Here is a 13,174-nt window from a genome sequence, read left to right as displayed (position 1 = left end):
CTCCCAAAACCCTACTTAAACTGCATTCATTTTGCAGGGCCACAACTGACTTTCAGACTATTCCTTGGACACTGGAATGGGCTGCCCAGGGAGGTGGTGGAGTCGCCATCCCTGGAGCTGTTCAAGGCAGGATTGGACATGGCACTTGGTGCCATGGTCTAGCCTTGAGCTCTGTGGTAAAGGGTTGGACTTGATGATCTATGAGGTCTCTTCCAACCTTGGTGATACTGTGATATACACTCCAAAGGTCAAGTCCCTTAAAATTGCTCAACACTGGGATCACAGAACTTCTGAGACATCTAACGATAACAAGCGGGTTAAAACTTGCTATCTAGAAACAGTTCTGAACTAACATTCTTCTATATTTGAATACAAGAAATATTTGTTTGATGAACAAATCAAAGTAAAACCTTTTTATAGAGGGGAAGAGGGGATCATGAATCTTAATGTATTCTTGCAGGCTTTAAATTGTCTCAGATGATATATGATGTTAAGCGCTCTTTCATGAACGCAGCTTTTCTGGAGAAGTGAACATTCAGTACCTTTGAAGAGCTGAGAATTTTCAGAAGCTTTTTCAGTTTCTTCTTAGGAAGAGAGAGCAGGCAATCACGATTAACTGGATGAGTCAATAAATATTCAATGTAATCGGCTGCTAATTCTGGCTTCGATTCGTGTGTGACCTGGATACGTACTCGTCGTTGGGAAGTGTTAGCACTCTGAATGAGTAAAGAGAACAAACCCAGCACAGTACTGTTAGCTTCTTATTTTAAGGATGCAGCATTAAAGAGGCTTCTCTAATTAAAAAGGAAAATAAAACAAATAACCAACATGATGCCTCTACATAATCAATTTCTTAACCCTTTGGTGTAAGCACAGCACACCTTCCTTGGGGATAGTGAGTCAGACAACCAATCACAGGCCAGTTCCAGAACATGTCCCACTTGACCCCAGCGACACATGCAGTCTATCAGCATTGAGTATTTGCTTTGGTCAGCTCCACTGTTGATATTTCTGAGTCTGGAGATCATGCCACAGCTGAAAAGGAAACAATCAAAACAAAAGGGATGTGTTAACTTTGAATATCTAAGTGCAGTGAAAATTCAAAGACAACTAAACAGTGGCATACAAAAAAAAACCCCACAAAAACAGCTTCACCAATAGCTCAAACACTTATTTGCACCTTCACAGATTTTTACTAACTCACTGATTTTTAATGGATTAGTTTATCCAAAGGGACATTTAATACAGAGAGTTGTGAAAAATCAGGAAATACAGTCAACAAGAGATTTCTTGTTAATCATATTTGGGATTTACAAATAGTACCTGAGTGTAGGAATAGCAGCAGGGGGCATAAAGGATGCCAGAATAACCAATGGAGTCGTGCACCGCTCATCCTAGGATAAAAAAGTACACTATATGATGCACATGTACAGGTACACACATGCACAAAAAATGAAGAGTACTAAAAAAACAATGATTAAATTATCTCAAACAAAATATTGATTTTTGTATTATTATTAGAAAAGGAGCTGTAAGACACTCATAACATGTGGCTTGCAACCTGAAACCTTTGATTCCTATTCTCAGAGGTCAATTATCCTATCATTGAGTTTTCAGAGAAACGGTCAGAATAACTACCATGAATAATTATGGCTCCATTAGATTAATAACCATTGCAAAAAGAAATAACAGCTCTAGTGTAGTAGTGGCTAATGTTTAATTGCACAATCATGACACCAGCTAACCTCTCTAAAGTAACCGCTGCCTTAAATGAATATTCATTCACATCCAAAATTGATATAAAATACTCTAAAGGGAAAGGGTGGTTACATAACAATGGTAGTGTAAAATATGCCAGTGTTTACAAAACAATGGTGGTGTAAAATGATTCAGAAGTGATCACAACACATGGTGATACAAGGTCTAGGTCATGACACAGTCTCAATGTGGTTATGCAGAAACCAATCTAAATGAAAGCCTTTTAAAAAACAAGTGTATCACTATGGCCATGCTTCATTAATCCAATGAAATGATTACCTACTTAGTCAAAGATCAGAGAATCATAACATCAGCCAGGTTGGAAGAGACTTCCAAGATCATCCAGTCCAACCTAGCACCCAGCCCTGTCCAAAGTCTTGTAAAAGATGATTTTTAAAAGAACATCTAAAAACATATTTGTATCTTTTCAATAAAGCTTTACAAGAGATATGCTGCTTCAATCTGAAGTCTTTGAGGTATTAAGCCTTTGATGACAGGCCTTTATAGATTCAAGCTGCTTACTCACTGCAAGAATGAAGTCAAAAAGTTTGCTTGCTAAAGCATGCTACATCTTATCTGTTCACCAGAAGCTTTCAGGAGGGATGTTACATACTCCCACCAAAAAAAAGATTTAGAATATTTTAGACAGCTCCCAAATGCTTTCAGGATAGAAAACACATTTGGTATGTTTGTGCTGCAGAATATTACGTAGCAATGAACTGCTTTCCAGTCCCTGATTATCTAAGGCAAATTTGGATGTTGTCAAGTGAAAGAGATAGAATAACTTTGTTTACTTTAGCAGAAAACCTCTTAAAAAAAACCCAAACCACTAAAAAAACAACAAAACCAACCAACCACACACACACAAAAACCCCACAAACCAACAAAAAACCCACACCAAAAAATCCCAAACCAAAACACCCCATGACATCCAGTAAATAATCTTCCAACAGGGTGCAGCAGTTACTATTAGCCACTAGCAAAAGATAACATCCTGAAGAATAACTGTAGAACAATTTAAAAAATCAAAGTAACTGAAAATTAAAACAAGTAATTTTCATATTAATTGCTTACATCAAACTCAAACAATAAATAAGCATATCAAAAAATCATTAGAGAGTAGAATCATTAACAGAAATCAATCATAAGAAAGTGAAAAAGGAGCCTCATCTGCTTCAGCTGTTTGTTCCAGCACTATGATCATAATAAGAAGTGTTGGTGGCAGAAGATTTTGGGGGGGGAGCAGGCATTAAAACATGTGGAGCGTTGCATACACTGAGTATTTCTTCTGTAATGGCACATATTCAGTTAGTGATTTCCAGAGGAAAAAATATTCAGAAGAATGGAATCCTATGAAAACACCACGAGGAGAGGTGTTTACTGCTTAAGTGAATTTGTGCTGTCTGTTTAGATAATGGCTCACAGCTCAGATACTGCAGCTGGAGAACAGCCTCTACCCACATGTAGAAATTCAAGAAACTTACTATTGTTTATTGTTTATAGCAGCAATGAAAAAGAATACTTAATGCTACGAAAACACATAGCAGATGAAAGCATCTGAAGAAAAATCTAAGCATTACAGGAAAATCTGGAGTTTTTTTACCTTAAATACTCTAAAATACTCAGGAAGTACAGAAGCAAATTTTCTGATAGCATAATCTTTGGCATCTTCATTGCGATCCAGTGCCTTGCGGATACTCCTCCAGAGAATCACAGCAACCTCCAACAAACTTGCCATGCTGGCCACGTCATTTGTTGACAACACAGTATTCAACAACTGAAACAGAAACAATCAGATGATATTATCTGTCATATTCTCAAATATAAATTTAGGTTGTATTCTCAAATATAAATTTAGGTTCAAACAAGGGCTTAAAGACCCAAACTATTCTATTCCTTTTATACAGGCTTCTTATTTATAGTAGAACAAGAACTCCAGAGTTCAGTCTTATGCTCCATGTATGACTTGAGACATTGTACATTGTCAGCTTTTTGAATTTCATTGGAAAACCAACCCAATTTATAATTAGTACTGGAATTAGGGAAGCATTCATTTATAATGTGCTTCATATTCCTTCTATCTTAATCTAGCTAATCCATCAAACTTCTGCTATTGCAGGGTATGAAAACAACATAATGGCAGTTCTGCCCTCAGCACTCCACAGATGCTCAACTTAAGCAGAAAAAATGTCACCAGAACTTATCATAAAGTGGACTTTCTTACACTTGTATTCTCCTTTTCATTTTTATCCTCATCATCATCATCAGTATCATGAAGACTCTCTTTTCTTGCTTTCTGGATGCAGGCATTCAAGCAGCGCCGAATAGTAAGCAATAGTTTAGCTACATTTAAATATAATAAGAACAAATTAGACATTTATTTGTTAAGAATGTTGCTAGTAAATGCTTCTAAATGTAGTGCTGGAAAGCCAGTTTGAAAAGCAAGAAACAGAAATAGAAATAACTAGGGAAAAATAGAAAGGATTCCCTGGTAAAAGGAAATGGAAAAAAATCTGGAAACGATTCATATCCTCAAACTATGCAGAAGAATATTCTGCTTTCAGCTGGGATAGAGTTAATTTGCTTCCTAGCAGCTAGTACAATGCTGTGTTTAGGATTTCATGTGAGAACAGTGTTGACACTGTTCAAGGCAAGATCGGATGTGGCACTTGGTGCCATGGTCTAGCCTTGAGCTCTGTGGTAAAGGGTTGGACTTGAGGATCTATGAGGTCTCTTCCAGCCTTGGTGATACTGTGAGATACTGTGACAACACACTGATGTTTTCAGTTGTTGCCAAGTAGCATTTATCCTGAGTTAAGGGTTTTTCAGTTTCCCATGATCAACCAGTGAACAGGCGGACAGCAAGCTGGGAGGGTGCACTGCCAGGACAGCTGACCTGAAGTAGCCAAAGGGACACAAAATGTCACACTCAGTATACAGCCTAGGGTGAGTTGGCCAAGAGGGGTTGCTGCTCCGTATGGTTGTGACAAGCACTGTGCGCCATTTGTGCTGTGTTGTGCATAATTTGTCTTTTCTTGGGTTTTATTTCTCTTTTCATTAGTTATTATTACATTCTACTATTATTATTACTCTTACTACATTTTGGGTTAGTTATTAAACTTTCCTTATTCCAACCCATGAGTTTTGCTTCTTTTTCGGTCTCCTCCCTACCCCACTGGAAGAGCACAGGAGGGAACCAGCAGCCTGCTTAGTTGCTGGCTGGGGTTAAACCAAGGCAAACAGCAACACTGTCATCAGGTTCTAGAATTTTACTGCTACCAAAAAAGGCCAAATCAACCATTGCTCTACCAAACCAAGATGAAAGGAAGCTGCCTCAACTCCTATATTCATCTGGCAGAGCTGTTCAATAGTATATCCCCCTCCTATGTCAATTCCAATTACTTATAAAAGATGCAGCAGCCTAACGATTGCACTCCTTAATGAGAGACTTACCTCTAGATAAAACTGAAAGGGTTATGTCCACTCTAGTGAAAGTCCAACTAGCTGAAATACACTAGCATGTGTTATTTCAAAACCACCTTACTCAGTTAATCAAAGAGCAATCACTTGGACATTTTACTCTAGTCACTCCATGCTGACTACTTTTTTACATTATCAGAACTCTCACACAGATTTTTCCTGATTTAATTGGTTCAATAACACTGTTATAAAAAGCAGCTCTACTCTGAAGTACATAACCTTTCTGATGTACCCTTCTGAAGCTTTTAACAGAAAGGAGGCCTTTTATAATTCCTCTGAGCAACCTGAGAACACTACTGATCCACAAATCCCAGAGAATTGGATTGTCAGACATAAATCTGTTTTATCTTTTACAGAATCTCCCACAAAGATCTGAAATTACCTGAGACAGCAGGCTATTTTATTCGACTATTTCTGCATGGCAAATAAATATCAGCTTAGATAGTTTCAAGGTACACTCAAGGAGAAAGGAGTGAATAGAGACCAGGTAACAACACTGGCTACAGAATACAGTACCCCTAAGAGCAGAACCAAAAAGTTTTGACTGTAGTCAGCAGGATTCAAGAATTAAAACATCTACAAACTAAAACCAAAAGATCTAACAACAACACAGCACTGCTGGAAGAAAAATGACAAAGCAGTTCCACAGGAAGATATTTGCATTGTCGAAGATTGACAGAGCTTTGTACTTTACCTATGTTAGTGGGGGCAGTATACTCATGAGCATACTGATAGAACTTTCTAGCTGCTGCTGAATTCATCTGGATTAGAGTAACACAGCGCTCACACCACACATCCTCGGGTTGGTTAGTGGGAAAGAAAGAGTTGAATAAGAGATTCACTATGCGTCGGGACACAGGCCGGGAGTCAACTTCAAGACGAGTCAGAAGATGATCCATGGGGCAGATGTTCCAGAACTTTTTAAAGTGAGAAAAAGATATGAAAGGAGTTAAAACCCAGAGGAAAGAACAGTTGCCTGTATTAAGCTTTGTTCACATCAAAAGTTTCAACAAATCTAAATAGCATTGATCAGAAAAGCAGGAGTATTTTTCATTTTTACCAGAATGCCAGCATTTACTTGAGCTCACACACTGCTGCAATGCCACTTTACTCTTCTGACACACCTCTACATCTCCCAGGATCTCTGATAGGCTGGAAAAAATCCAGCCTGAGCAATTCCAGCTCAATATAACTGCAATGCTAAAGCAATTTCATAGGTATAGAGAAAATTTATTTACTCTACAAGGATATCACCACAAAATGCAGTTACTTGTCATGATGTGCCATGTTTCATATTCTCAACACAGGACAAAGTAGAAGCAAACTACCTACAAGTATGGTGCATCCCCAAAAATTCAGTATAGAACATCTTCACAGTCACCCATAATGTATTTATAAACATTGACAAGATCCACTCTCAGCCCCAGGTCTCACAGCCCTTCCTCAAAGGAGACATGTGCTATTCCCTTAATCTCATAGCCCTTCATTAGACTCTCCCCTGTCTCTTGAACTGGGGAGCACAGAACTGGAGGCAATATTCCAGATGAGGCCTCACAAGCAGAGTAGAATAGGAGAAGAACCTCCCTCAACCCGCAGCTCACTATCTTCTTAACATACCCAAGGATTCCATTGCCTCTTTTGGCCTAGGTGCAGGACTGTACACCTTTCTTTGTTAAATTTCACTAGGCTCCTCACTGCCCACCTCTCCAGTTGGCTATCTCCAGATACCAAAATCCCAAAGGTCATGCCCAGAAGACACAATTATAAAAAATAGGTAGATACATTCTAAAAACAGTTTTTTGGAGGCATTAAGCATTTCGAAGGGAAGTCAGTAATGAGCCAGCCAGCTGGAAGGAAGCCTGGCAGTATTGGCTGCTCTACCCGGCATGGCCACAAGAGGGCAGGGAAGACACAAACGCCCTGGGAAGAAAGTCTGCCAGCAGCCGCCGGAAAACGGCTGGGGAGCAACACGGGGCCACCGCACCCAGTCATCATCCCAAACTGCTCAAAAACGTAGAGCAGAGGAGGAGAAGCACGTACTTGGCTCAACTAACAAGTAAACCTTCCAGCATGCCTACGGAATCTCTGCTGCAGTAACACGCAGACATGGCACCATCTCCAGTGGTTAATTCTCCCAAGAAGAACAGCTGTGGGAAGACTGAAAGAAAGCTCATCAGAGCTTCCCACTTGATTTATTTCAAAAGATTTTTCATGGACACCGTGATTTCAGCAGAATTTACAAAATCTGGAAAGAAGTATCATAGAATGGTTTAGGTTGGAAGAGACCTCAAGGATCAGCCAGTTCCAACCCCCCACCATAGGCAGGGACACCTCCCATTATAGAACAGGTCGCTCAAGGCCTCTTCCAACCTCCAGGGAGGGAGCAGCCACAACCTCCCTGGGCAACCTGTGCCAGTGTCTCACCACCCTCACTGCAAACAACCCTTTCCTAAATCTCCCCTCTGCCAGTTTAAACCCAGTACCCCTCGTCCTGTCATTACAAGACCTTGTCAATAGTCCCTCCCCAGCCTTCCTGTAGGCCTCCTTCAGATACTGGAAGGCCACTATAAGGTCTCTTCAAAGCCTTCTCTTCTCTAGGCTGAAGAGCCCCAACTCTTGTAGGCTGCCCTCATAGCAGAAGTGCTGCAGCCTCCTGAGCATCTTTGTGGCCTCCTCTGGACTTGCTCCAACAGTTTCATGTCCTTCTCGTCTTGGGGGCTCCAGAACTGCACACAGTACTCCAGGTGAGGTGTGATGAGAACAGAGTAAAGGGGCAGAATCTCCTCCCTTGCCCTGCTGGCCACGCTTCTCTTGATGCAGCTCAGGACACGGTTGGCTGGCTGGGCTGCACTCACTCTGCTGGCTCATGTTGAGCATCTAGAAGTACTACTACCTACATTTAAATCACAATCTTTCAGGTGGACAGAAGTAACTAACGGCAACAGAATCCACAGCTCTTAGAAATAAACTCTGTTATATGCTTAACTACATGATGGAAGGAAAAACTCAAAATTAAGAATATTACTACATTCATCATGTATTTTTTCCTTTAAGGAAAGTTGTAGTATTCTAAAAAGGTGCTTCTTTGTTTTTAACAAATATAAAATCAAGGCATTTATTATCAAGTGTGATGCATCCTACCTTAGCAGCCTTGGTAGCCTTTACTTTCAGCAGCATATCAACAAAAGCCACTCGCACTTTCTCAGAACTGTCATGAAGACTGTTTCTGACTGCTGGCAGGAGCTGTTCCAGTAATGGATGACTTAGTTTGTTGTCCAAAACTATAGGTAGACACTGCAAGAAAGAAAAAGTTACTTTTTCTTTTAGCATAATGAGTACATTTGAAAAACTGATGTAGCTAAATATTGTTGAATTGGACCACAACATTTCCAGGGTTAAATTAAATAGAGGCAGACACTGTCATAGAATCAACCAGGTTGGAAGAGAGCTCCAAGATCATCCAGTCCAACCTAGCACCCAGCCCTGTCCAAACAACCAGATCACGGCGCTAAGTGCCTCATCCAGGGTTTTCTTCAACACTTCCAGGGATGGTGACTCCACCACCTCCCTGGGCAGTCCAATCCAATGCCAATCACTCTCTCTGTGAAGAACTTCCTCCTAACACCCAGCCTATACTTCCCCTGGCACAACTTGAGACTGTGTCCCCTTGTTCTGTTGCTGATTGCCTGGAAGAAGAGACCAACCCCCACGTGGCTACAACTAATTACTTCCAATTTCCAGTGAATTATGTTCAGTGAATTCCTTTCAGTTGAGGTAAGTTCAGATCTACACTGGAAATGCAAAGAGGCTGAGAGCCACAAAGCCAGAATCACTAGTTTAAAAAGGCATTTGTTCATTCCAAAGGTGTGGCTTGCACAAAGTGTATGCACTAGGAACCCATTTTGCAGTTGTTAGAGTCAATTATAGAGTCAATTCCCTTGATTTAAGACGGCCCATATTAGAAACCTGTGCATCAAGACAAAAATGGCAATCATAATATTAAATGTAGACAGAAAGGCTTACTTTAAAAACAGAGCTTCGGACATCAGCAGATGTTACATCACAGGACAGCTCTCCAGTCAGCTTTTGTAAAAGGTCAGCAAGAACAGCTGGAGGAATCATCTCCCAGTATCTGGATGTTATCTGAGTAGTTCCAAGTACCGCTGTAGAGCGGACAATAGGATGAGGATCTTCTAAGAGATTCTAAACCAAACAGTAGTATAATAATGTCAGTATATGGAACCTAACATAATCAAAGAGCATTCTATTATCTTTTAATCATTATGCAAATTGTCATACTATGAAATAAATATAATGTTATTATTCCCTCAAGGCATTTCATTATGAAGCAAACTAGAGGATTTAAATTAGAAGTAAAATTAAATATGGATTTCTTTTAATTGAGCAGTTGTGAGCTACCTCAAAACCAAATATTTCAACTCCTGCATCTGTGACAATTATTTAGACTTCTATTTGCAAGAGTTCAGTCGATGCTGCCCACTGTTCTCATGCAACAATATAAAACCTTTGAAATTCATTTAATTATAATGTTTAAGACCACACTTAGAATTTCCCAAACATTTTGGTCATGAAAATACTATGCCCATCCTCACTTACCTAGATTAGTAAAGGTTTTAAGTTCTTATCTCCAGTTCAGAAGTACTTAGTAAGAGAGTACTAAACTGCCTAAGTATTAAAGCTCTCTTCACCAATACAAGGTTAAGTATCAAGATCCATTTTTCAAGTATCTAGTACCTCAAAAGCATCTTTCATTCAAAGGTTAACAAGTAACAGTCCCAAATATTTCTTTTGCAGAGTTGAAAACAGGGCATGCCAATCTGTTGTCAACATACTACAGGAACTGAAAATACTATTTCTGCATCCTCAGGGCTGTATTTCATAGAATCAACCAGGTTGGAAGAGACCTCCAAGATCATCCAGTCCAACCAAGCACCCAGCCCTAGCCAGTCAACTAGACCATGGCACCGAGTGCCTCGTCCTTGACCCTCAAGGGTGCCTCACCCTTGAACACCTCCAGGCAGGGTGCCTCCACCACCTCCCTGGGCAGCCCATTCCAGTGAGAAATCACTCTCTCTGTGAAGAACTTCCTCCTAACATCCAGCCTATACTTTCCCTGGCACAACTTGAGACTGTGTCCCCTTGTTCTATTGCTGGTTGCCTGGGAGAAGAGGCTACCCCCCACCTGGCTACAATGTCCCTTCAGGTAGTTGTAGACAGCAATGAGGTCACCTCTGAGTCTTCTCTTCTCCAGGCTAAACAACCCCAGCTCCCTCAGCCTCTCCTCATAGGGTTTGTGTTCCAGGCCCCACACTATCCAGACATTTTCATTACTTCAACAGCTTATTTTTGCATTTGTTTTGATAGAAGTTTCATTTCTTACATTTTATTTTTTGTGAAAACTTACAAAAAGTTCTTCAAACTGTTTCTGGATTTCATTCTCCATCTCGTTTTTGTTAAAGCTGGGATCCCGAAGAGGAAAAGCATCCACAAACAAAAATGCTGCATTTGATCGAACTTCTGAGTTCCTGGCCTGTTAAAACGAAGGAAAGAAATATTTTCCCTATAAGCAAACTCTGAAATACTGCTCTCCAAACATTTTCATGCAGTTAGTGAAAGAGATGAATATTTAAATGTATGGAATAGTTTACAGTAACACCTTCTATTTCCACAACTTTTTTATCCTTACATTTCTGTCCATTCAGTAAAACCTGAGTTATTAGTTATCAGCTTTCAAAGCATGTCAGCTTCAATGACCCTGAAGAGTCACAGTCTGATTAATGCTGAATAAATTAAAAGCAGTTGAGATTTCTCTTGGTCACCTCAAAGCTCCTCTTCAGAATACAAGGATCTTGAATTCAGACACACTGAATTAATTAAATTGCCTGTCAAGAGACAGGTGATTTAATTGAACAGCTCAAGCCTATTTCTTCAAGAAAACAGTATTTAGAAAGTAAGTACCAGCAAGCCTGGACACTAACATCCAACAGGAATTCATTCAGCATTGTGTCTTTGCACATAAGTAATAGGACCACACTCCTGAACTGCAGGCAACTCATTAAAAGAATCTAAGGCAAGCCTCATAATCCTCAGAAATGTTGCAAACTTTCACAGCATTCAGTGTGCTACACTATACATTTGAGTGGTTGTAGACCCCCAAATGTGAAGAAAAATCTAAATAGTCTGTATTTAGACAGTCAGTGAAAAATAACAGGCCCTGTAGACTCTCAAAGGATAGAAAAAGATGACAGACAATAACATGAGAAAACAAAATTCAAGGCATCTCAGGGAGAAACCTGAAATCTGACCATCAGACTGCATTCAATTCACCAAGGAGAAGTGCAATGCTAAGAGCCTGTGCTGACTTCTCTGGGAATGAAGAAGGGAGGAAGAATTTTGTTCAGATTTAGAATTCACATCTCTGAGTAGAATAAAAAAAAATCCAAATTCTTCAAGTCAACAAAATTATTAGTAATTCTTGAGTTAATTACTACAAAGGCAAATAAAACTCATAATACATAGTCTTCAGCCAGGGACTGGTGCTTTACTTCATTTATCACAGATACTACAAACAGTATAAAAAGTGACAATATTTTGATTCTTAATTCAATTTCAGCTTGCTGTAATGAAGAATTAATGCATACCAAGCTAATATGCGAATTCAGGGTGAAATAGCTCTTCTGCACTAATATTTCATGTGAAAATTAATTCAAGTACATTTCTGTGCAATAACTCAGACCTTGCATACCATGGCCAGACCATAAAGATAATTTTCCTAAAGTTTCTAAGTGCATTACACTGAATTCCATTAATCTCACTTGAATTCTGAACTGATTAACCACAGTTTAAATTCCTGTCTTTAATTAATTGCAATTTATCCCAAATATATTTACATATTCAAGCTTCTAATAGAGTAAATGTCTTCACAGAAGTAGAGCCTAGGACATTAAATTTATATCATATTGACTAACGTTTCTTTACCTTCCTCTTGTACTATTCTGAGGGACTTCTAGAACATTTTTAAAGAAAGTTTTTTGCTCAGTTAGTTTTCAGAGCTTTCTTTTCACAGGCCCTGAAATCTACTTCCAATTATTTAAAACAACAGTTTTCCCAAGGAAAAAAAAATTAGAAGTATGAGATGTTAAAAAACAACAACTAAACAGACTGCTTTAAAGGAATCACTTCCTTTGACAGCTTGAATTCCTGGAGGAGTGGTTCTTAACCTTTTAAGCTTGATAAGAAATAGCTTAATCACTACTTAGCTCACAATAAATATCCACATTTTTATATTCATATAGCTTCTCATAACCACTCACTACACATATCTTGGCTATGTTTGCAAGAGGCTTACCTTTCATAATAAAGGCATGAACAAAAGGTTAAGAAGCTGCATCAGGGCTTGTATTATACAAACTTAGACTTGCACAAATGCTTCTGATATGTGTGTAGGTAAAAACCACAAAGGAAACTTGTGCAAGCTCAGTATTTGAAAAACAAGCAATTTAAGGAGAAAAAAAACTATTGGTTATAAATATACACCCTCAGTTTAAACAGAGATTAAGTCAAGCAGTTTCAGTATGAACTGTTCAAGAATTCTTTGCATTCCTACAACTTCAGTGTTTTTCAAGATCCCTGAAGTACTTTTCAATACCCATTCAAGAAAGAGGGATGAAGAGGTTAAGTTCCCTTTCTGGTTTGGAACCACAGAATCATAGAATTTCTTAGACTGAAAAAGACCTTCAAGATCATCAAGTCCAATCATTAGTTTCACACTGACAAGTCCTTGACTAAACCAAATCCCTCAGCACAACATCTAAGTGTTCCAGAACAAGATTATGTTAATTATATTAAATTAGAGATCTGTACACTGGCTGAAATAGGAGCATCAAACTGGGCATCTAATACTAAACTGGCATTT

At 39.1% G+C, this 13,174-nt stretch overlaps 1 protein-coding gene across 1 annotated transcript in view; it reads right to left on the bottom strand.

Annotated features, from left to right (window-relative positions):
• NCAPG2 (non-SMC condensin II complex subunit G2) overlaps positions 1–13,174 on the bottom strand; it is a 38,569-nt gene that overhangs the window by 12,522 nt on the left and 12,873 nt on the right. The window contains exons 11-19 of the mRNA XM_064162804.1: positions 10,664–10,789; positions 9,262–9,441; positions 8,380–8,532; positions 5,933–6,155; positions 3,983–4,101; positions 3,362–3,535; positions 1,324–1,394; positions 882–1,035; positions 543–716 (exon numbers count right to left, since the gene is read on the bottom strand). Coding sequence (XP_064018874.1) covers positions 543–716; positions 882–1,035; positions 1,324–1,394; positions 3,362–3,535; positions 3,983–4,101; positions 5,933–6,155; positions 8,380–8,532; positions 9,262–9,441; positions 10,664–10,789 — 1,374 coding nt within the window. The remainder of the gene's footprint in view (positions 1–542; positions 717–881; positions 1,036–1,323; positions 1,395–3,361; positions 3,536–3,982; positions 4,102–5,932; positions 6,156–8,379; positions 8,533–9,261; positions 9,442–10,663; positions 10,790–13,174) is intronic.

This window comes from Pogoniulus pusillus, chromosome 23 (assembly GCF_015220805.1).
Source record: "Pogoniulus pusillus isolate bPogPus1 chromosome 23, bPogPus1.pri, whole genome shotgun sequence".
Taxonomy (NCBI): Eukaryota; Metazoa; Chordata; class Aves; order Piciformes; family Lybiidae; genus Pogoniulus; species Pogoniulus pusillus.
This window is presented reverse-complemented; position numbering and strand designations above follow the sequence as displayed.